This window comes from Impatiens glandulifera, chromosome 3 (assembly GCF_907164915.1).
Source record: "Impatiens glandulifera chromosome 3, dImpGla2.1, whole genome shotgun sequence".
Taxonomy (NCBI): Eukaryota; Viridiplantae; Streptophyta; class Magnoliopsida; order Ericales; family Balsaminaceae; genus Impatiens; species Impatiens glandulifera.
In genome coordinates this window covers 4,050,456-4,075,369 of record NC_061864.1, presented here as the reverse complement: position 1 = coordinate 4,075,369, position 24,914 = coordinate 4,050,456, and the positions used below count along the sequence as shown (strand labels likewise).

The following is a 24,914-nucleotide window of genomic DNA, read 5'->3' as shown; positions in this document are numbered from 1 at the left end:
ATGGGAGCTTCTAAGAGGGACACGTCATCTTTCCACATTTCGGAACATGTGTATCATCAAATTACGACAACTTTCCCCACGTTATGCTGCCGCAACTTGTTTTTAGTTTTTACCCACAAATTTAATCATTTAATTACTCAAATAATTTTGTGACTATATAAGAATCCTTTCATTTTTTTTACTATTTTAGGTGTTAATAAAAAAAATCATTTATAATATTTTATTTTTTGAAAAAATTTATAAATTATTTAACTATATTGACAAAAACATTAGAAAATGAAGTTATTCAAATAATACCAAACACTCGAAATTGTGTGAAAACAAGAAATAAAACAAAATATTTACTAACTAACCATATAAAAAAGTGAGTTCGAAAATCCTGAAGAGGACCGACAGCTTCCATCAATTTTCTGATAAAAAATTATTTTAAGAAATTCATCACCTTAAATTTATCTTTAATAATAAGCCTTTACTTGAAAACAAATATTTTGATCAATACAAGTATGTTAAAGTGACACAGCTATTTTCTGGAAAATGAGCATATATATAACATAGAGATGATGATATATATATATGTATAGTTAATATTCTCACACATTTGAATAATTGTAAGTTACTATTATTAACAATTAAAAAATTTAAGAGGTTTGTTTAATAGTGTTGTCCACTTTAATTTAAAGCTTTCAACAATAAAATAATAATTAGTGAGATTATAACTCAAAATCTTTGTCTCTTAAACAATCTTAATTGATAATTTTCAAATATTTGTTGTTAAATTTATAATTTAACTATTAAACATATATATGAATTAATAATTAGATGCATATTTATGTGAAAATCAAACAATTTAGTTGTTTGCAAGCTCTATCTAATTAAATAGACCATTGATTGGTTTCCTCCTTTTGTATGATAGAGAATATGTTATTTATAGATATAAAGAAAAAGAAAGATCACATGAATATTTAAGTATAGTATGATGAAAAAGTCCATGAGAAGTTGAATTTGTATAAAATTATAATAATAATTATTAGCAAGAAGAATAAGAAGTATTAATAATTTTCCTACACAAATGATAATAGTACGAGAAATTATAAAGGCATGTTATCCACTCCATGATTGTTCGCAATGGACCACACCACGTACGTTCGTTCATAATTATTGGATGGATGGATGGGTTGCATTGTCAAAAGTCTACCCAAGGTATCATGATGATGGACTACTTATTAATATACCTACTTATAAAAATTAAAATGCGTTTATTTGTTCTAAAATATTGCAAAAAAAATCTAATGAAAACTAGTAACTCCGGTTGTTTTCGCACCAAATTTGAGGTTTTGGCAAAAATCTTACTGTTTAATGGCTTCATCTTTTAAAACAAAAAAAAAAATTATCTAAATTAAATAAAAATATTTTCAATTATAACATATTATTGTTTTTGCAAAGTTATGAGAAAGAAAAATTATTCATGTGGTGGCAAAATATTTTAACTAAATGGTTTTATTTCACAAAATAAATAAATAAAATGCACCTTTCAATCATTCACAATAATATTAAAGAAGAAAGTAACATGACCTAATATACAACACTAAGTAGGAGACAAAAAGTCAAAACTTTCTTTTTCTTCACAACTCACAATTTCTGACATAAAACAATACATGTCCAATTCCATTACCATTTCTATAAAAAAATTCTATTTCACTCATCAAATTAACCTCAATTCTAACTCATAAAAAGGTAAATAAATTAAGCAAAAACATGCAAGTAGTGAGCCACAGGTCTAAAATTCATGCCTTTCAAAAGGGGCCATAGAAAGAATACTCATTTAATCTTGAAAATTAAAAGTCTAGAAACAAACCTTGTTGCTTGCTGCTCTCTCTTTAGTCTCTAAGCTCTTGAATTAAACATTTGATTAAAGGGTTTCAGACAGTTTTCCCGCAATATCGAGTTACAATTATCTCCAACAAATGAGGTGATAATAAATGAAGTCATGATGAAAACAATTCCAGGCATATCATTATTGCTTCTTTGGCCTTCCTCTCCTACCTGTATTCCCTTTAGCTGCTGGCGGTGAATTCTCTGCCTTTTTTGCCCTGCCTCCTCCTTTCGCCGTTTTTCCTTTACTAGCAGCAGCATTTCCCCTCCCGGCCTTTCCTCCTCTTTGTTTCTTCTTTGTTGATGACCGCCCATTTGCTTGCTCCTCACTGTCATCGCTCTCAGCCTCAATATCATCATCATCATCCTCCTCCTCTTCTTCTTCAGAATCAGATGATTCTTTTGAAGCTTTCCTCTTCTTTGAGCTTTCAGTTTTTTTAGCAGGAGCCTTTTTGGGAGCAGGACTTTTACCTTTTGGTTCTTTCTCTGAAATAAAGTATAATAATACAAAAATCAGTATCTTCTGCAGTTTTTAGGCATTTCTAATGAATTTCACCACCAAACACATGAAAGCATCAATGTGAACCTATCCAACCTATTTGGAAACTAGTAATTTATTGCAATCGCATTGTAAAATTAAAAGTTATTTTTTCATTTGGTATAATCAGATTACAGCATGATTTTGTCTGAAGTTTACAAATCATTCTCTAGATTATGATCCAAATTATAGTGTAATTTGTTATCCAATCATTGTGATTTTTGGGAACAGTAACAAGTGTGGAGTATTTTGAACTTCAACCAACATAAAAAAACACTGATATGATACCTTCGACCGCGGCAGCTTTCCCATCATAGACTTCAAGCTGTCACAAAGTGAAATGCATAAAATTAGCAAGCTTAAAAAAACACAGGTCAGTGACGAGTGAATCCAGAAACACTTACTTGATCAAGTCTGTCCTTGACATTGGAAGGATCAACTACCACCATAGAATGAGCAAGTCCACATGCAGTGCTGTGTAGAAAATACTATATTCAGATAAAGCAGCCTTCGAAGGTAGACTCAACAACAAAATATTAAAAAACTAAAAACCTGATGACATGCATGCCTTCAAGAAGGTCAACTTTTTTGGGAACCGCTGAAGATCTATACAAGCATATACAACCCACACAACGTGAATAGACGGACAAGAAAAAAGTGAAATCGATAATATGGGCAAATGGGAGATTTACTCACTTCTGGGCGTTGGGTCCATAGCCTAGTTCACCAGACTGAGCATGACCCCAACTTATACATGAGTTATCTGCACCAACAAAATGGTGCATATAGCCTGAATTCATGCAACGGATATTCCAACCACTACATGAAGATAAAGATAACAATCATATTCCAACAATCAGGTCAAATTTTCAACATAAATAATGAGGGAAACCAGAATATACATTTATAAATTACATAATGTCACTGAACTTAGTACACTAGTGACATCATTTGGAAATCCAACCTTAAATCCAGAAGAGGTTTAGGGTACATCCAATCATCTCCGGTGCTTTTTATTTTTCCCCACATATACAATTGTCCACCACCTGAACAAATTCAAAACAAGGAATAATCATGATGAGTAAGAGGAAAAAAGAAAGCCACTTCAATCACAGTTTATAAGATCAATAAAAGAATCCTCTTCACATACCAGCAGTACATGAAGAGTTAACTGAGCCAGCTGAAACCACAGCATTAGGAGGTAAAACATTTTGCTTAGTGAAAATGTCAATTCGGCGAGGAGCCCACTCATCTTTCTGTTCTCTATGCCCAAGCCTAAACTCAAAATTTAACAATGGTCAATAATAATATCGAAGGCAGATCAAAAGCCTCAAAAGTTCAATAACTGGTATGAAACCAAGGTTAAGCAGTTTTTACTTACCTTCCATAACCACCAAAGCCCCACCTAAAGATACACACATAAGGACCAATCACTCACATTTTTTATATAACAAAGAAAACACTAGAAGGAAATAACATATATAACTGTTATAGACAAAAATAAGTCACTTTTAAGGACTTACGTGTAAACATATCCATTTTTATCCACAGCAACTGGAGGCCAAATAAGAGAAAGAAGAAAACAGAGTGTTAGTAAATTGCAGAAAAGGATGGAATAGTGGGGAAGAGGAAGACAAACAAAACCTGTATGGTTATTTCCACAAGCAACTTTAACTATAGTTTCTCCTGAAAAAGAAGCTATAGCTTTAGGACGTGGCTGAGCTTCATAAGCCAGCCTCACAGAGCTATCTTTGGTATTGTACTGCAAGGCCAAAGAAAATATTGCAAGCTCAGTAAATAACATAGTTAGATCTAGATTTGTATCTACAGTCATATATATCATCATGAAGCATATTCAATTTCATTTCTTGAAGTTGAACACATCATATCATAGGACACAGACAAGATGGAAGTGGCCCTATTTTATTATCCTTATCTTTTGTATCTTGATCCATTTTAGAAACCACCAACTTGTATTCTGAAGTTGTGTAAGCCAGTTCATATAATAAATGTGATCCCATCATAAAATAAAACTGACGAAAATAATGCTCGAGTTGTTTACTTAACATATCTTAAGTATTTTCAGAGTCAATGTTCAATACAGAGACTACATGTTAAGATTGTGATGCAGCAAAGAAAATCACTAACTTCACATCTTTTATAATCTGACATACCTCATTGTCTGTTCCATGACCAAGTTGGCCATACTGTGGAAGACCACAAGTCCTGGAAAATAAAAAACAAAGGCTATATATATAAACAGAAGCAGAACAAAATCATATCTAAAGAAGACTAGAAGGTGAAGCCACAAAAGTAAAATAGATACAACAGAAGGCAAACCCATACATTATAGAAGATCCTTCAGTAGAAGTCAACCATACAGTGAAATCAGCTCCACAAGCAATACTTTTTACTTCAGAAACAGGACAACGGACAGGAGATGATTCGATTTCTGAAATGAAAAAATATATGAACAATGTCAAAAACACTTAATAAAGAAGATAAATTAAACAGACAAAGCAATTGTGAACTAAATCTCAGTTGGGCAGACCCCAGACACAAATGCAGCACTTACCGTTCTTTGCAGAACCTGAACCAAGCTGCCCATGTTTGTTCCAACCAAAGGCTAATGTTAGCCCTTCATTGGTTACTACCAAAGTGTGGCTCCTCCCTGCAGCTGCTCCAACTATTTTATGCCTACAGGTACAAAATATGAGAGTAAATTAGTAAGGAAAACGAAGAAACACCTAATATCAGATAACATCCAACATAGTTCTGTTATTATCAAGATCATACTTTGATAATTCTGAAACAATGGTGGGTCTGTCGCGTTGGATGGTATCTCCATGACCGAGTTGCCCCTTCTGCAACACACAAATGCTTCATAAGTTAGTAAATGAGGCAGCAAGCAGACAAAATATTAAAACTGGTATATGATAACTTGCCTCGTTTCTTCCCCAGGTAAAGCATCTACCATCAACATCCATTGCCACACAATGACAAGAAGCTACATGAACATGAAAAAAATAACCACATTGCTCAAGATAAAAAGAAAGTAACTTAAAGAATGGGTAGACTTACCACAGCCAGAGACGACCTGACGAATACTAACGCCGACGAGTGGCCGGAGCCTAGTCGGAGCAGGCAAGTTGCCTTCCTGCCCAGTTTTCTTGCGACCAGCGGTATCCCAGTTGGTCGAACCACAGAACAAAAGCTCCCCACCTTTTACCTCCTCCGTCTGGTCATCCTTAGTCCCTCCCGCCTCCGATGCAGACATTGACAGGTCAGCGGACGACTAAATACGTTTGAAAAATAACGGCTATGTAAGCAAATCGGCGGCAAGGCTATAGATCGAAGAGAAACTAAGGAAACCCTACTGTGGTTGCTGCAATACAGTGGTGGGTATATATTGAAGGGGAAAAGGGATTTGGGGGTATTGGAGAGAACGGGACTCTTATTATTATTATTAATTAGGCAGAATTTTAAGGAAACCGAAGATAGATAGTTGAAAAGATTTTGTTTCAAGCGCCATTGTTTTTTCCAATAAATCTTTTTATTCTTGTACGATTATGGATAATATTATTCACAAGCAGGTCTTTTCTATTTAAAGTTTTTTTTATTTTTTTATTTTTTTATTTATTTATTTAGTCATTGTCAATAAGATTTTCGTTCTTTAACGTTTGGAGACTGCTAAAACTTTTGATTCTACGAGATTCCCATTCACACTGTTTTTTGAATTGTTTCTACTTTTCTTTAAAAAAAAATTATCATAAAATAAACCAAAATGGATGGGTACCAATAATTCATTTTGAAATGAAGAAATAGGTCGATCTTAGAACTATTTTTTATCTATTTTAGAGCATCTAAAAAGGAATGAGATTGAGACCAAAAAAAATTGGCCAGTATTTGGTGTTTTTTTAGTGAAAAAAAAATAGATTAATAGAAATATTCTCACTATATATTAAAATGGATCCAAACATCTTTAATTTCAATAAAAGCATTTGCTTGAAAATGAGTAATAGCAATGTGTTGCTTCAAATCATCTATCTCAACTTTTCATTATATTAAATTAAAATATATAATATTTTATTACAATTAAATACCGTTATTTATCCATCACTAATGTTCTCATCCTATTACTATTATTATTATTATTTATATTATTATTAGGTCTAATTAGTTTTTTTAAATTCAGCCTTAATTAAAATCATTTTATACATATAATTATACTATTTAATTCATTAATTAAAATATTAAATATTTTTATTTTATTTAAAATATATATTTTAATATTATATATTAATACATTTTAAATTTATTTATTAAAAAAATATTAATCTTTTCAAAATTAACTACTCATTCATTTTTTAAATAAACTTAAATTATTTAAATAAATACTAAAACATGTTGAAACAGGCTCTAATATTATTTCTCTCTTATTTATATTGCCATGTTTGAAAATCGTTAGTATTAATCAATAATCACATTCACTTGTAGGATATATTTTATTTTATTTTTATCACTAATTAAGAATAAGAAAGGAGTAGTTTTGTTTTCATTTGATATCAAATATTTTGAGTATAGTAGATAAAAAATATATATATATTTGAAGGTAAAATTTAATAAATATTTTGATTGAGTACAAATAAAAAATTTATAAACTTTCTTAACCAATATAATTAATTTTAATAAATAATAATAATAATTTGTAGCCAATCATCATAATGTGTCATTTAATTAGAGAGTTGGTAGAGAATATGGAGGAGTAGAAGAACCGGAGCCATAATGTAATTTTCTTCTTCAGAAGTTATGAAGACATTTTTGTCCACTTTCTCTACTAAATTATTTTTCAATTATTTTTCAACTCATTTATGGAGTTTCAATAGATACTATCGTTTAATACAAGATTAAATATTAAAAAAATCATTAGATTGCATGGAATTATATTTATATATATTTTTTATAATTAAGAAGAACCCATAACACTATACTGTAATGCCTGTTTCCACTCAAAACATTCTCTTATAAAATTGAACCCGTGACTATGCCTGCGTCAACTCAAAACATTTTCATATGAAATCGAACTCGTGACCGACTCTTACTACTAAACTACCTTAGTGTTAATTATATTTATATTATTAAAATTATAAAGTAAAAATATATTATTTAAATAATTATGGTACCTTTTATCCTATAACATTTTTTTGGCTTATATTTGATTTTTCTTAGTGTAAAAAGAGAACAATTTTTAATAGTGATTATTTCACTTCAATTTAAAGTAATTTTTTCAAGTGAAAATCAAAATATTTTACACCTTTATTGTGTGTAATAAATACAAACCATGTCTAATAGTCTATATCAAATGTTGAATATATGATGTAACCAATGAATTAACACATTTTAGAATGTATTATCAATAACATATGATTAGTTGTGTTACAATATCTCAAAGTCCAAAGTAGAATAAATATGCCCAAAATGTGAGCAAGCAAAGGAATACAATGACAAGAGGATGATAGAGTCAATAATTAAGTAAAATAAAAAATGGAAATTGTATTCTTTAGATTAATTTCAGATGATTATTTTAGAGCAACACAAGGACCTTTAAATAAAATGTAATCCCAATGATCAATTGAGCAGAATAAGAACACTCTTTTTTGTTGTTTCTGTATATAAAAACCCAAGTATCTAATGCATTGGAAACACCTGAAGACTTATAATATTATTTTGTTGTGGATTGCCTAGCGAAGGCACGACAACTTTGTCCCTCAATTCTTCAGCCGCGATCTTTAATCTCTGAACTTCTGCACTTAAGGCTTCATGGAAAGCTGTCAAACAACATTATTAGGTTAATATTGGATCATTTTAAAGTGGCCAAGAAGTAAATTATACCATAGCTTAGCTGTGTTCGCTGCTGCATGGCTTGAAGTCGAAGTTTTAACTCTCTGTTTAGACTATTAAGTTCGCTCGATTCCTTCTGCAAACAATCATTCGAGTTAAGTTCATCTTCAAGAGAAGCATAATGAAATGATGATCAATACAAGCTCTTCAATAATACATGTAAATTTGTAAGCTGTGTAGACAATGTGGCAGTTTCTGTTTGCAGAGACTGCACTTTATACTCCAATTCAGATATGTAAAGTGTTCTTCGCTCCTTAGACCGTGCAGCTGATTGGCGATTCGCCAATATCCTGCGAGAAAGAAAGATATTTCAAATCATTAATGAGGAAAATCACTGATTCACAGTGTATTAGTTAGTTAGTTAGTGCACCTTTTAGCACGTTTTGGATCAATTACAGCAATTTCAGCGAGCTTGTTGTCTGCTATAATCTTTTTCAGATCAGCTCCACTGAATTCACCGTTTCCAAACTCCAAACTAAACTTAGTTGAATTATCTTCATCTTTGGAGTTGAAGTTTTCTAAGAAACTATCCATGGAAACACTTCTAGAATGTTTCATTGTCCCTTCAGCGTTCCTTTTCACCCCTTCTCTTCTTCCACTTGAAGAATTGAAAGCATAACCATACGTGTTATCAATGTCACTATCAGAAGATGCCAATGTAACAACATTGTCTAAATTCATGCTCGAACTGAGAACTTCATCTGAGAATTTTCTATCTAAATCTTGCTTGACAGATCCAAATAAACAATTTTCTGCAGGTACAAATTTGTTCCAAGTGGATTGACCACTTATGGGCATCAACTGCGGTGAGGATTGAATCATAGCAGAGAATCCTAATGGGATATCGCTGATAGAACGCCTGTGTCCTTTACGAGCTTGAATAGCATCCATGGACGAATCTGCGAAAACCCTCATTTGTAATCAATACCGGTTGATGTACAGAACGAAAAAAAGAAGAAAAGAAGAAGAAACAAAACGGAATTCATGATAGGAGCAGCTAAAGTACATGCTTACAATTAGGGATTACAGATTAATATGAATTGGCATATAGATTAATCTGGGTTTTCATCAATCATGATCAGTAAACACATTTTCTACATGAAAAACGTACTTGAATCTATGGTATTATGAACTGACGAAGAGGAACAGAAGGAGAAGTTCTCTTTCCCGCGAAATGTAGGCGATGATTACTCTGTATGTTTAAGAAAAATGTCGCTGGAAGAAGACAAGACCGTTGCGTGAATTTCCAAAATGATTATCAAATTCGTTTTCTATCTTAGTACCGGCCTCCGGCAAGGCCTGCTTTCCGACAAAAGCTGTTGAGAGAGACGGCGGGGGAATTAACAAGAAGGATTTCAAGAACCTTCGCAAACTATTATTTTGACGCTTATATTTAAATAAGATATTCAAATTACGACTCAAAGTTATTTTTAAGTAAGAAATTCAATGGTATTTAAGAAATTGACAAGCCTATTTTCGATCTCTAATAATAACTGAATTTATCAACTTATAAAAGATATAAAAATTTATATCTCAAAGTTATATAAATATCTATAAATTTTGGAAGTCTAAATTTGAATGATTGAAACTTATACCATAACAAAGTTCAAGGGTTAAAATAGAAGAAACAGGTTATGCCAACTCACCAATGTCTGAAACGCGCTTAGAATCCTTAGTTTAAAATTATCTACAATTCCACCAATCAATTATTTAATATATTTATAAAATTCATTTAATTGTTTAAACAAATTTAGATTTTATTTTTTTACTAGAACATTAAACAAATTTGAGAGTATGGATTGAATTTTAAATGGTTAATTTTATTTAGAATTGAGAACTTAATTTATTAAATTACTCTTAAAATAGATTTTTATAATTTTTCTAAATTTTAACAAACAAGCAAAAAAAAACATTTATATTTATTTTTATATAATAATTTGATAAATAATACCTAAAAGTCCACCAACCCCAAAAGATAATAATATTTTAAAAAATAATCATATTTTTTTCTTATATTTTATGTTAGACTAATTCCATCTGAATCATGAAGACATGTTAAACATAAAGTAAATTTAAGAAGAAATCACAAATCCTCAAACTATTCACAAATTTTGATTACACCTTTAAACTATTATTTTTTTTATATATATATACTCTTTATTTATTTCAAAATCAATAAACAATTAGATATACCCTTCAACTATGAAACATATTTAAAATGCCTCATTTATAATAATAATAATATTATAAAAAAACATTTTTTTATTAAATTTTAAAAATCTAACATGTATAACTCAATACCATAAATTATTTACTAGTGAAATCTCGTATTTAATTCTCAATTTAATCAAAATACGTGGTTATTTAAGTTATTGCGTAAATATTTTCGTGAATTAAATGAAATGCATTTTTTCGTTACAATAATTATGTTATTAATTCTTGTTAAAAATGTATATTTAAATAATTTTTCATCATTTAAGACCTAAAAAAATTGATATAATTGATATCACAATTTAAAAGTAAATTTAATCTTAATTTTGAATTTGAATTTTCTCTAAATTTAAGAATAAAGACTTAGAGAATTTATATAAAATATAAATAACATTAACAAACAAAAGATCAATTGTAATTGTGTTATGAGATATCGATAAAGCTTCTAACTGGTTGGACACTACACACTCGCCACGACACAAGTTATTCAGCGTGTATCATAATATTTAACTTGAGTTAAACAATTAACAAATAATTACCATCCATAAGTTCAAATATATAATAAATAATACTAATAAACTAAATATTAGATATTCAAGAATCTTTTTGAGCTATTTAACCATTTTAAGGAAAACTCATTTCTATAGTCTTAGAAATATCATAATCACACATAATAATATCAAAAACATTTTAATAATTTTTAAATCTCACATTAGAATAGTTTTTTGAGCATTTATTTTTATTAATATTTATCATCTAATAACTAATAGACCTTACACTACATGTATAAAATGTCTAACAATAAGTAAAAAAAATGAAATGTTTTTTGAATATTTTTAAGAAAATAATAAAATCACTTTTATTTATTTATTAAAACAACATTTATTACAAAATTTGTTTTACACATATCTAAAAAAAAGCCTAACTAGTAGATGTAAATAATTGAAATCTAAATACCTATTTATGAAACATGGGGAGAAAATATGAGAGCCAAATGATTGACTACAAAGCTGAAAAATCATATTAAATATTAAATTTTCAATCTCAGGCTCCAAAACAAAATAATCAATCAACACGTCTCTGTTTCAGGTTAAGATGAAAAGAACTCAAAATAGGTAATTGTAATTCAAAAGGATATCCTCCAAGATACTAGTAAAATTCTGGTTCAAAGGCTGAAGTTTCAAGAAATTTACAATTGTTTGGCACGTACTAAGATCTTGACTAGTTATTGTTTGAAATTTTTAATATATATTGAGAACATTTAGAATCATTTACTAGAAGTGCAAATTATTAGCTTCTTGACATTAATTCCAAATTAATATATATATTCACATTTATAAACTTTGACACCTACTATCAATCCACAAGGCTATGGCCTTTTGTAAAATAAGAAAAAAAATAGTTTAAACTTTTTGTTTTCTTAATAAATTTCAAAATTATAATTAAGGTTTAAAAAAATAACATTTTTAATTTAACTTTCATTTTTTAAATATTTTATCTATATAAATCAAACATACTTTGGTCGTGTGTCGTGCAAAACTATTAAAAAATGACAAATCTCACACAATACATGGCTAAGTGCAACTAGAATTCCGAAAATTAAAAAAATGTGAGACATGAATAAAATTATCTTCAATATTATGACATTTATTTTAAATGTTAAAGTGAGTTAATAATTTGGTGTGATAAGCCCAATTTTAATACAAAAGTTAAAAAATAATAAATGAATTATTTTGAAAGATTTTTCACCATTTTTTAAGAACAGTCATATATTTAATAAATGAGATAAAACATTTTTTTACAAATTATTGCAACAAATTATATACAACCTAAATGATAATATATTGCTTCATATTTTTTTACCTGATCATAAGCTAATTTGAGTTAATCTAGTACAAAGTTTAAAGACAATCAATCATTCATTCCTAGATCAATTGAAACATACAATAATACTAATAATATTTCTAACAAACACAATAACAGAAGTTACACTACTAGATCTAATGAAAACTACAATGTCAATAAATTTGGAAGGATAAATAAGGCAAAATTACACTACTTTTAATGATTTCGGTTTATTCCATTTCTGCAAAGAAGAAATCATTTTTTTTTCTTCGTCCAACAGGTTGAAAGAAAATACCTTTGTTTTGATTGAGTCTACTTGATGGTAATGTAACGATTTGTCCCATGTTTGGCCCAATGTTCCTTCAAATCAACCGTATTTGCTAGATCAAATCCTTCACCTGCCAGGCGACTCAATAGCTTTGTATACGCACTTCCACTCATCTTCCTCCCTCCAACCCGAGCATGACGCTTATTCGGAACAGCTGGAAGTGGATACATAGACAATGTCATTGTACAACACGAAGATTGCCAACCTCCATTACCCCATTTGTAGCATGGCCTTAGAACACCTGTGCAAGAACAAACTGGGACAGGCATCGTTGTTTCATCATAAGCAATCTGGTTCAGCCCCAGATTCTGATCCTTCCAGTTCGGTTTTGGCTTAGTTATCATCTTGTTCAAATCTTCTCCTTCCCTCTTCACCTTTCTAGATGATTTTGAAGGTTTCTTATTGGTCGTTGTTGTTTTAGCCTCCTTAGTTCGTTTATTACCGCGTTTAGGTTTGGCAGGCTGCACCTCATCAATATGGAGGTCCTTGGAAGAAGAAGAACACACATATGCAGTTGAATTGGAAGAATCCTGATGAGGATGGTGCATGTGTTTTACTACAGGTGGGCATAAATGAGAAATGTTTCCACTCCCTCCGCTTTCTCTGTACTGAAGAGCTGCGATTGCATTGTCGCGTTCCATGATCGCGTTGTTGCGTTCTGTTATTGCTGAATCGCGTTGCATTATAGCCATGTCGCGTTCTGCAAGTGCCTGTTTTTTCTCAGATATGGCCATGTTTCTTTCTTGAACGGCTGCATCTCTTTCAGCCATAATTGCCATTATTTGCTTCATTGATGGCTGATGATGCACCATCCACTGAAATCAACAATAATAATGATAACTCAGTTACTAACTTACTCTCTATATATGTATAAACACAACTTCTAATTATAGGTACCTGATTTGGCGGCTGTTTAGGCCTTCCGTTCTCTCTATGTGTACTGTCATCCATCTTCTAAACTGGATGGGATGATAAATAATGGGATAGACAGGAATTGGATCGATCAAACAGCTGGTTTCAAACCCATCTTCAACCAGAGCAAAAACTCTATAAACATCACATCAAAATATCAAGATCTGCCCTTGACATTCTTCAAAGACATGAATGCTGTTGATTTCCCTTCAGCAAAACACAATCAAACAAGCTATACTAGACAAAAGGGGCTAACAAAACCAAAAAAGAAGTCCATTTCCAGAACAAAATCAAGATACCCATAAACGATCTCAGCCGCAGAAAGCAAGGAAATAGCAAAATCGACAAGCAGAAAGCAGGATTACTAAGAATAGGTATAACTTATAAGCTATAAGAAGCTGATTGATGAAAAGAGAAGAATTTCATACAAATAATTCTTAAATTTCAGAACTTGATAGGAGATCGGGAGCTTACCGTAGAGCCCGAACGAGAGAGAGAGAGAATCAAAACCCCAAATTGATGACGGAAATCTGTGGAGACAGGAAGATGAATAGCGAGGAAGGGGCAAAGAAAGTAAACCCACTTTTGTTGTTCAGTTTAATTGCTTTTCCCCCCTCCCTCACCTTTTCTCGTAATTTTTTTTTCTTTCACACCATTTTTACTACTGGGTTTCTCTTTCACGATAATCAGCTTCTTCCATACTTTTTTATGGATACAACTCTATCAAAAAAACGTTTTCAAGCAAGCGGGTCAGCCGTCAAAAGACTAGAGAGAGAACACTCAGACTTTTGCATCCATCAGGAAGAAAGAATCCTGGACCGTCCATCTTGTAAACTTCTTGAGATCCGGGCCAAAAAGAGAGTCATTTTCATCACTTATTGATTGGCAATACGTCACCACAAGTGTAGATTAAACGGTTTGTTCTACTATTAAATCAGGATTAGGACAACGAAAGACAGAGAATTACTGAATGAGTAAAACCAGATTAGTATTAAAACAATTGATGATAGTTTGCATCCAATGGTTATAGTCAAAATTGAATGTCTTTGTTCAAATTTTGATTGGGCTTTTTTTTTTTTTTCTTGTATAAATATATATTTTTACAATTTATCAATTATAATAAAATATTTTTAAAATATATAAGTGATTTTTAAGAAAAAAAATATAATTAAATAAAATTTTAGAGTGTATCATTTAACTTTTATTTACCTTTTGATTGCATTTTCTTAAAATACAATTAATTTAAAATATGTTTTTACATGTGTTTTTACTCTAATTAATTTTAATATGTAATTAAATTTTATTTAGAAAATTAATATTACCCCATAATAATAATTAATATTTTTTTATTTGAGATATATTTATTGAAAATTGAACAGCGACGTTTATTATTATAGGCACAAATGTGGTGTCATTCAAACTACTTTTAAAAGATTAATATATAGTAAACTATAAATTTTTATTAATGTATTAACAAAGTTAATTTGTGCAGATGCTAAATTAAGTGTTTTTTTATTTTTTAAAATTAAATTATTTGTTTCATAAATAGATTAATGTGCTTGGCTCAAATTAAGGATATAAAATTTTACAATTAATAAATTAATTTATTTCGTTGAGTTGAATTAATTGACTATATGAGTGTTTCTACATATACATTAATTATTCAAAAAGAAATAAGAAATCAAACTTGATTATTAACTTTATCTTTCAAAAGAAATGATCATGTAAAAGATTTCTATAATTTAGATTTATTGTTCAAAAAGATTAATGTAAAACTTTATTACAAGATTTTTCCATTAAAAATAGTGGCCAAACCATATATGTGTAGATATATTTCCCTTGTTCACATATATATAGATTAGTTGTAGAGATATTTTTATTTATCAGTAATATTAATTTTAAATTGAAAAAAAAATCAAACAGAACCAATAAATTGACCAATTTACAAATTACCTCATAGATTTTTATTTAAAATATCTTAAATAAAAATAAAAAACATGATGGTAAAATAATATTAACTTGTTATATTAAAAAAATGATTTCATCATTTTGTGCTCTATACATATTAATAATCACTTTATTTTAGTGATTATAGAACTAATTTATTTATTTATATTAATATTTTTTATTGAAAAATTACCATTAAGTTGCATCATATTTTGAGTTTAACTTAAAACAATCAAAGTAGTGACATATGATATCTCAGTTACGGATTTAATTGTAAATAACATTCAATTATTATAAAATATAAATTATAATTCACTCTTATAGTGAGTTAAATAAGTTAAATAATTAGTTATTTGTTTATGAATTTTAAAGAAAATTATATTATATTATATTATTATCTTTCTAACAATTAATTCACTTTATTTATTAATTAAATATCAAAAGAATTTTATTTCTATTAATTTTAAATATTTTTTAAATAATTCAATTTCTTTTATCAAGTTTTTTAAAAAAGAATCCATAAAAAAACTCAAAATCAAACAAGCCCTTAATATTTTAGCAACCATTTTCTTAAATCTGACCAATTAAAATTAAGTTGCAAAAATATGAAAGTGATCATGGATAGATTTTTTTTTGTAAGACCAAAATTTATTAGTATGCATTCTCTTCCTTTTAACTTATGATTTTGATAGCTAAAATAAAAGGTTTAATATGTAAAAACTGGTCAACAAATAAAAATTGCGATAATAAAATTTGAATACCAAGCATTTTTAATAATATATTACATTTGAACAAAAGTATTATTAATTAATACAATAAATTAATTACAAGGAACAACATACAATTTATTGATTACACAACAAAGTCATGAGCTATGAACATTAGATTATTTAATTAAATTTATTAATTATTTTAACATAAAGTTGTGTAGTATGGTAACTTATGATGGTAAATAAATATTTTATTTAGTTATAAGTTCAAATCTTACTAAAAATATTTAAAAAATAAATAAAATTAGGACAACTAAATTCTTTTTCAAGTTTTTCTACTCTAGAGTTGAGGCAGTTCAATTTTTGAGGCCGACATAAGTACACATAATTAAATATAAAGACAAAGTTAGTAATTGTGAACACGAAATAAAGAAGGTGGATTATCTATCTATATATAATGATGCTTAATTTTTAAAGTGTTCGGATTGTCGGATCGAGAGCTGTGGTTAATTTGAATATATAAGTGAGAGTAAATGGATACTTGGGTCGGATTGTGGGTTGACCCACCCATAAATTTAAAACGGTTAAAAATAAAATAAAATTAAAAATACTATAGGTATGGTTCGAACTTATAACATAACAAAAACAAATATAACCCTTTAACCAACTAGGTTAATAACACTTTATATTTTAAATTCTAACACAAAATTTGATGAACGCGAGATATTTTAATAATATAAGTTCAACTTTTTAATTAACTAATATATATATATATATATAATATATAATGATGTTTAATTTTTAAAATGTCCGGATTGCCGGGTCGAGAGCTGTGGTTAATTTGGATATATATGTGAGAGTAAATGAATATTTGGGTCGGATTGTGGGTTGACCCGTCCATAAATTTAAAACGGTTAAAAATAAAATAAAAAATGCTATAGGTATGGTTTAAACTTTCAACTTAATAAAACAAGTACAACCCTTTATCCAACTAGGCTAATAACACTTTATATTTTAAATTAATACTAAATTTGATGAACGCGGGACATTTTAATAATATAAGTTCAAATTTTTAACTAACTAATCTATTTATATATATATATATATAATGCTTAATTTTTAAAGTGTCCGAATTACCGGATCGAGAGCTGTGGTTAATTTGGATGTGAGAGTAAATGGATACTTGGGTCGGATTGTGGGTTGACCTGCCCATAAACATAAAACGGATAAAAATAAAATTAAAAATGGAATAATTCAACACCAAATTTGATGAACGCGGTTCATCAATAGTTTTTAATCGGTCATAATTCTCTTTTGACTCTGCGCTATAGATTTCACTATTATTAGTGAACAATAATGGAATAATTTCGTCATATTTATTGAGATAGGGGACATAATTCATATGGATATAGTAAGTCTTTCCTAGGCTACTTTAATGATAGTTTTTACATTTTTTCTTTCATTCGTAGTATGAGAAAGAAGTAGACTCTAAAGGTTAAACTAATTGAATTGAGGAATTAAACTATATCAATTGTTTTAGAGATCGTTCTGCAATGTGAGAGTAAATGGATACTTGAGTCAGATTATGGGTTAACCCGTCCATAAACTTAAAACGATTAAAAATAAAAATAAAAATGCTATCACATTTTTACCGTAATATTTTTTTCACGTTTTTTATATTATTACTCGTGCAAATGCAAGAGATACATACTAGATATCATAAGAATACAATTTGAAAATGCTTGTTTTTAATTTTTTTTTATTAATTTCATAAATAGATTAATGTGCTTTGCTAAATTATAGGATATAAAATTTTACAATTAATAAGTTAATTTATTTTGTTTCTATAAATACATATGATTATGTAGAAGATTTTATAATTTGGATTCACAAACTCTAAATTTAACAGAAATATTACAAAAAAATTCTATTAAAATCAAAATCAAACAAACTATTATCTTGTAAGAACCATTTTCTTAAATCTGAGCCAATAAAATTAAGTTGCAAAAATATGAAAGTGATCATGGATAGTTTTATTTTTATTATTAAGACCAAAATTTATTAATACGAATTCTATTCCTTTAACTTATGATTTTGATAATGATAATAAAAAGTTAAACATGTAAAAGAAATGTCAATAAATAATAATTGCCATAATAGTATTTAGTAATAAAATTTGAAGACCAAATATTATTAATAATATATTCCATTTGAAGAGAAGTATTATTAATTAATACAATAAATTATTTACCAAGAACAACATACAATATATTGAGTACACATTATTAAATGTGAAGACTGAGTTGGTCAACATTATATAACTGTGATCACAAAAACAAAGAATGTGGTTTATTAGCATAATAATACAATTTGAAAATTATGTGCTAAATTATTTGCTTGTTTAATTTAGTTTTATTAATTTCATAAATAAATTAATGTGCTTGGTTCAAATTATAGGATATAAATTTGTACAACTAATAAGTTAATTTATTTTATTGAAATTGATCGATTAACTATATCAATGTTTCTACGTATACATTAATTATAAAAAAAAAAAAAAAAATTCAACGCGATCAATAACTTAACTTTCAAAAGGAATGATTATGCAGAAGATTTTATAATTTGGATTTATTATTCAAAAACTTTTGATTTAAATTACACTTTCTATTAAAAATAATTGGAACATATATGTGTAGAGATATTTTTCCTTGTTCACATATAACTAATATATATATATATATATATATATATATATATATATATATATATATATATATATATATATATATATATATATATATATATATATTAGTTATAGAGATATTTTATTTATTTTTCAGTAATGTCAATTTTATAAATAAAAAAATCAAGCAGAACCAATATAAAAAGATCAATTTACAAATGACAACAAATAATATGATCACTTTCTTTTAGTGTTTACAAATTTAACTTTTTATTTTATTTATTATGATTAATTTTTAATTTAGAAAATTATCCTAATCATATTATCTTGATTTTATTTAGGTATCAAACTCTTACCATTGGTGTGAACACGAAAAAAAGAATGTGGACTATTAGCATAATAGTACGATTTGAATACCAAGCATTGTCAATAATCTATTCATTTTGATTTTTTGAGGATAATTAAATTGATTACCAAGAACAATATACAATATAAAATGGGAAATTGACAGGATATAATAAAATCTGTAGGATATTTTATTCTGATTTTCTTAACTTTTACGAGAGATTCCATTTTTCAGGCCCGGTCTGGGTCAGCCTCTTCTTCTTCTTCAATTCCTTATATATTAGAGAGTATTATTGAAGCAATTAGATAGAGTAAAAATGGAGAAATTGGTTTTATCAGTAGTGATTATTTCTTTGTTTCTTTCTCCAGCAGTACATGGGTGGGGGATTGATGGGCATCTCACAATTTGCAGGATTGCTCAGGGGAGATTGAATAAAGCGGCGGCGGCGGCAGTGAAGGAGCTGCTACCGGAATCTGCAGGAGGGGATCTTGGAAGTGAATGTTCATGGGCAGATAAAGTGAAGTTTCGTTATCATTGGTCATCTCCTCTTCATTACATTGACACTCCTGATGAAGCTTGTACGTATCAATACAAGAGAGATTGTATTGATCATGAGACTGGAGAAGTAGACAGGTGCGTTGCTGGCGCCATTAACAACTACACCACTCAGCTTCAAACTTACAACACCAATTCCAACTATAATCTGACGGAAGCACTTCTCTTCCTGTCTCATTATATGGGTGATATTCATCAGCCATTGCACGTTGGTTTTACATCAGACAGGGGAGGCAACACTATTGATGTCCATTGGTACACCAGGAAATCCGAGCTCCATCATGTTTGGGATGCCAGTATAATCGAAACTGCGGAAACCAGGTTTTATGATTCGAATGTAGATGATATGATTGAAGCCATCCAAAGAAACATATCGGGTGTTTGGGCAGACGAAGTTGATTCATGGGAGACTTGCAGTGGTAAAAGCACGACAACTTGCCCAGACAAATATGCAAGCGAAGGTATTAAGGCGGCATGTGCATGGGCATACAAGGGTGTAAGCGAAGACTCTCTTCTTGAAGATGACTATTTCCTCTCCCGTTTGCCAACAGTCTATCTCCGCCTAGCTCAGGGAGGAGTTCGTTTAGCTGCTGCTCTTAATCGCATATTCTCTTAATCAACATGAAAACTCAATGTAATCTTTGAAAAATATATTAAAAAATTCAATCTCTACTTATTATCAGTTTAATTAATAATGATTCTAGTGTGGTGGACTCTCCATACGAATGTAGTCATACATTATCCCATTGAAAGGGATCTTCATTGTAGGTTGGGTTAGAAATATGGTGTTCATTTCACCTCCTCTCAACTTCGCGTTTGGTATGTCGATGCTAAACAGATGGTACAACCCGTGTATTCCATGACGAGCAATCGCGTTGTCTGATCCTATCACTCCTGTCGAGAAACTTGGAGGATTCTCTTTCTCATCGTTAATCCGAACCTTCTCTCCCCGGAAAAAGAATAGGAAAAAATATGATTACAAGAAATAAATAGATAGGCAAGACAAGACAATCTCTTAAGCACCTCTAATTCGGAACGAGTCGCGGATGCTAAAGCAATTCTTAGTTTGTGAAATCCTGTTGGGGATATGTTAATAATATCAAGTTGGAATCTGATTTGCCATGTTGTCCCCTTTAATGTTCCATCACTTGTCTTCCTACAATAAATAAAAACAAGAATCCAATTGTTATTTTAGTATTATTGTTTGTCTCCTTATATTGTATTTATTGGCAAGAAGAACAAGACCTGTTTACTTGGGCAAAGAACCAGTCTTTACTATAATGGCTAACGCCAACGGTATAAACCAGTCTGTGTATCTTTCCCACAAACCATACTGTCTGAACCTGCAACCAATACACAAAAATAAAAAAGACAGTGATACCCTTTTCCTTTTTCATCAATCAATAGAAAAACCTAAACAAACCTGTCAGCAGGGTGATTAACAAAGAGTTTATTTATGTACTTGGGATTTGGATCAGGAATTAAGAACTCAGCAGCAGAGCGATCGGGTAAGCCAATTTCCCACAATGTTGGCCCATATCTTGGAGGCTCGTAAACGATCTCCCCTACATCTATTTTCTCCCCTGGATTACTCAAAAACCACTGTTAGAAGTTAGGAACATTTTGGAAAAGAACAAACAATTCACCTGAAGTTATGGTATAATTGGAAACCCAATGGCAATCTCCTATAAATCCTGGAACCCAACCATAGAGGTCGTAATTGCCAGGACGGACGTTGGCTATGGTAAAAAAGCCTTCTTCATCTGTTATAGTCCAGAATTGGTAACCCTGAGGGAAAGAAAGAAATTAAGCTGCTGCTATTATAAGTTAAAAAAATTAATCTATCATCACCTTGTTCTCCACTTGCCATGATCCTGTCTCTCCAGGCAAGGCTAGTCCCAAGTAAGCACATTTTGCTGTTATAATCATTTCTTCACCACTAGTATACTTTTCTTGAACCAACAATCTTCCAATAACTGTTGATCTTAGATCAGAAGGAGGGAAATCGTCCGAATTAGGAAATTCGTATGGCCAGCTCTCGACTTGTTTATTCAACTGAACAAGATTCACGACGATAACAACAAAAATGAGGAAGAAAATAAACATTATTATAGTTATATTAATCATGTAAGAACCTGTTCTTTGGCATTGTTCCAAAGAGAATTAATTGCATCATTTCTGTCACTTGCGCTATTGAGATAAATGAAAACAGGTCCAAAAACTTTCTTCCACGGTTCATCTGATTCGAATTTTAGAACCACATCCTCACCACCGTAATGAGTACTCACAAACATCTGGATAACAAATTTAAGTTGTGGATATTGAAAGACCAAAACATCAATTTTAAGGTTTTCATGTCAACAACGTACAGAAAGTGTGGTGGGATTAACATGGGAAGTAAGATCCTGTTTCAAAGGCCCCGCTGTTCTGTACTCATTACTTGGTGATATTTGCCAGAACCCAACAGAAGATGATGAACATGAATCATTGTCAAAAGATATCCACCCATGAACACCATTCTCCTTATTCTCAGAAGAGTATTGGTACTTATCATCCACCTGATATCAATGAACATTAATTAATTATTAAAGTTATAACAAAAAATATTTCTTGGTCAGGTTTAGGAACAACCTCTCCTTTAAATTCTTGTTCTATTGGATTTACTAGAAGAACTGCTTCTGGATATGCAAGTTGTTCGCCTCTTCCAGGTAACCGATCTTCAGGCAAAGGCATGAATCTTTGTCTATCATCTGAAATTGCCATGTAGTGAAACCTGAAAAAGACATGTAATATTATTATTAATTAATTAATGTTGTTGATTTGTTTTTCTTTAAGATATTATGAATTGATTACTTGTCAACTTTGAGCATAAAAGCAATGCGAGTCTCGTATAGATAGAAAGCAGGCATTCCGTTAAGATGCTCGTAAATAGCGTAAGAATAGAACCCCGAGGAGCCACGCAGCATAATGAATCTGCGAATAAAAGGTTATAAAAAATCTCCACTATTGAAGAAATTAAAAAAAAAATTCAAACCTTTTGTCTATGTTTAAGGGAACGTGTAGGCCCTCCAGAAAGGAAGAACTGTCCCATGTTCTTGTGAATGAGAGCTCTACTTGATCTTTGTTTCCCATTATAACTTTTACAGCTGTTCCATCAAGCCTGCCTCATTACAATATTTAGCGACGGTAATTTAAACAGTCGCTTAAAGCTTCATTCAACATACAAATCAAACTAGTCTTTAATCAATATAAACCTCTGTTTTTCTATTTACAAATGTCAATACCTTCATTATTGTTAGTAACAACTGTATTTAACTAAAACAAACATTTTCCTACGATTGTTTTACCTACTGTTTCTATTTAGTAATGGATAGAAAGGAGAGAGTGGTAAGAGATTTATACACATCAAATTTTCCTTTTGTCCCAGAATTCCCTGGTACAGACCAATTAAGATCCCAGAACCTGCAAAAAAAAATAAAAATGATTTTCATTGAAGGCTTGAAGCTGATGAACAGATATCTAAGAAAAAGATAAACGATGTCATACCCTCCATTTAGTTCAGGATTGTTAGTTTCAAGCAAGTTTTCAATTCCATTATACTGAATAGCAATAACAGTTCCACCTGGGTTCGATAAAGTCAGTTGGAGAATTCCATTATCAACTATCACCTGCAATTTTTGAAATTTCCAGTCACTGGTATATATACTAAATGCATGGTATATTGAAAAGAAATTAAAGACAAAACATCTTACTATGTTATCATTTATGTTCAACTGAACATCATGATCAATATTCCCCATCGGTGGTTCAACGAAATTGTTAAAGCTGGTTCCTGAAGATGCTGATTTTGATCCAAATTTGCTAGAAAGAACAACAATGGTTATGAAAAAAGCTATGGCTTTTGGGTTTTTTAAAAGCATCCTTACATTTTTTTCTTTCCTTAAGGATAACAAATAACTTTGCTCCCAATTTTAAAACTCTTTCAGCCAATTACTATATATCTTGGAATGTAAGTTAAGTTACCTTCTCAAGAAATGTCCACTTCAGCCAAAGCTCCGAAAGATGTGAGTTTCAAATTGTATTAATAAACTAATGTAGTCTGTCTGATTTAAGGAATTGGACCTATTCACCTCAATCTAATCCATGTTTTATTTTATAAACTGGGAGGATTAACAGTGATCTGACAAAGAGAAGAATCCAAAAAGAAATCCAGTAGAGAGGTTCACGGGTTAGCTTTCTCTTCTCAGCATGTGATGGCTCAGGGCCTCAGACATGATTTTAGTATTAACAAGGAAAGAAAGAAGACCCATTAATGTAAAAAGAAAGAATTTTATTATACTATCAAGAACTGAAAGAAATCAAACTACAGTGAAAATGAAGAATTAAGGAACAGAAGTTGAAGAAGAAGAAGAAGAGGGTTGATGTACGTTTTTGATAATATAATTTCGGATGTGGGTTTCACACAAATGTGATAGTCCAGGCACCTGCAGATCATTTGCGGCACATAGTAGAGGAAAAAGGTGATACGGTGTAATGTTGTTGAAGAATTCATAATCGAATTTCTTCAATTTGTCCTGCTTCAACTTGATGCTCTCCATCTCCGCATTCCTCAAGGCCAGGGGATCGGAAGTTTTCAATTTCTTGCGAGAAATGGGGTTATGGGGACGGGAATGATGATCGCAGTACTTGAGCACCAAAATGAGGTTCTTCTGATCAACGTTTTCAAGAGGAATCACTTCTCCCGCCGCCGGCGCAAATGCAGGGTGTTGCACGACATGCTTTAGACTGTTCATCATTAAAATCACGCGCTCTAAAATACTAAACTGAACACCGTCGGAGCTCCTTACCACTACCACTTTTGAATTTTCAAACTCCGGCGAAGAAGTAGAATCGGAGACTATCCTCATTCTTGATCTTTCAAACTCCGGCGAAGAAGTAGAATCGGAGGCCATCTTCAATCTTGATCTTCTTTGATTTAACGCAATGGGCCGCCACTTGCATATATACTTGGGCCTTGTTTTTATCTAAATAACTCTACACTATAGTTTCAAATAACTGAATAAACA

General features: G+C 30.3%; 5 protein-coding genes and 1 pseudogene across 5 annotated transcripts; 1 reads left to right on the top strand and 5 right to left on the bottom strand.

Annotated features, from left to right (window-relative positions):
* Positions 1-1,832: 1,832 nt before the first annotated feature.
* Positions 1,833-5,900, bottom strand: LOC124931687 (protein RCC2 homolog). The gene is made up of 16 exons (XM_047472211.1): positions 5,492-5,900; positions 5,356-5,417; positions 5,207-5,274; positions 4,986-5,107; positions 4,757-4,862; positions 4,585-4,636; positions 4,055-4,172; positions 3,934-3,964; positions 3,792-3,815; positions 3,561-3,685; positions 3,375-3,456; positions 3,107-3,229; positions 2,963-3,016; positions 2,815-2,884; positions 2,699-2,735; positions 1,833-2,358 (listed from the first exon to the last, which is right to left on the bottom strand). Exons 1-16 carry the CDS (start codon positions 5,685-5,687, stop codon positions 2,015-2,017), a joined length of 1,614 nt encoding a protein of 537 aa, XP_047328167.1. The 5' UTR covers positions 5,688-5,900; the 3' UTR covers positions 1,833-2,014.
* A 2,768-nt stretch (positions 5,901-8,668) lies between these two features.
* Positions 8,669-9,667, bottom strand: LOC124928935 (bZIP transcription factor 29-like). Its single transcript, XM_047469189.1, has 2 exons — positions 9,423-9,667; positions 8,669-9,210 (listed from the first exon to the last, which is right to left on the bottom strand). The coding sequence occupies exon 2, from the start codon at positions 9,200-9,202 to the stop codon at positions 8,669-8,671; it is 534 nt and encodes a 177-aa protein (XP_047325145.1). The 5' UTR covers positions 9,203-9,210; positions 9,423-9,667.
* Positions 9,668-12,523: 2,856 nt separating this feature from the next.
* LOC124928870 (protein BASIC PENTACYSTEINE6-like) lies at positions 12,524-14,377 on the bottom strand. The gene is made up of 3 exons (XM_047469119.1): positions 14,082-14,377; positions 13,593-13,742; positions 12,524-13,510 (listed from the first exon to the last, which is right to left on the bottom strand). Exons 2-3 carry the CDS (start codon positions 13,644-13,646, stop codon positions 12,680-12,682), a joined length of 885 nt encoding a protein of 294 aa, XP_047325075.1. The 5' UTR covers positions 13,647-13,742; positions 14,082-14,377; the 3' UTR covers positions 12,524-12,679.
* Positions 14,378-19,422: 5,045 nt separating this feature from the next.
* On the bottom strand, positions 19,423-24,033 carry LOC124928872 (annotated as a pseudogene).
* Positions 19,610-20,464, top strand: LOC124928871 (endonuclease 2). The gene has a single exon (XM_047469120.1). It carries the CDS (start codon positions 19,610-19,612, stop codon positions 20,462-20,464), a length of 855 nt encoding a protein of 284 aa, XP_047325076.1.
* LOC124928934 (SKP1-like protein 7) lies at positions 24,002-24,800 on the bottom strand. Its single transcript, XM_047469188.1, has 2 exons — positions 24,333-24,800; positions 24,002-24,028 (listed from the first exon to the last, which is right to left on the bottom strand). The coding sequence occupies exons 1-2, from the start codon at positions 24,798-24,800 to the stop codon at positions 24,002-24,004; spliced, it is 495 nt and encodes a 164-aa protein (XP_047325144.1).
* Between the last annotated feature and the right edge of the window lie 114 nt (positions 24,801-24,914).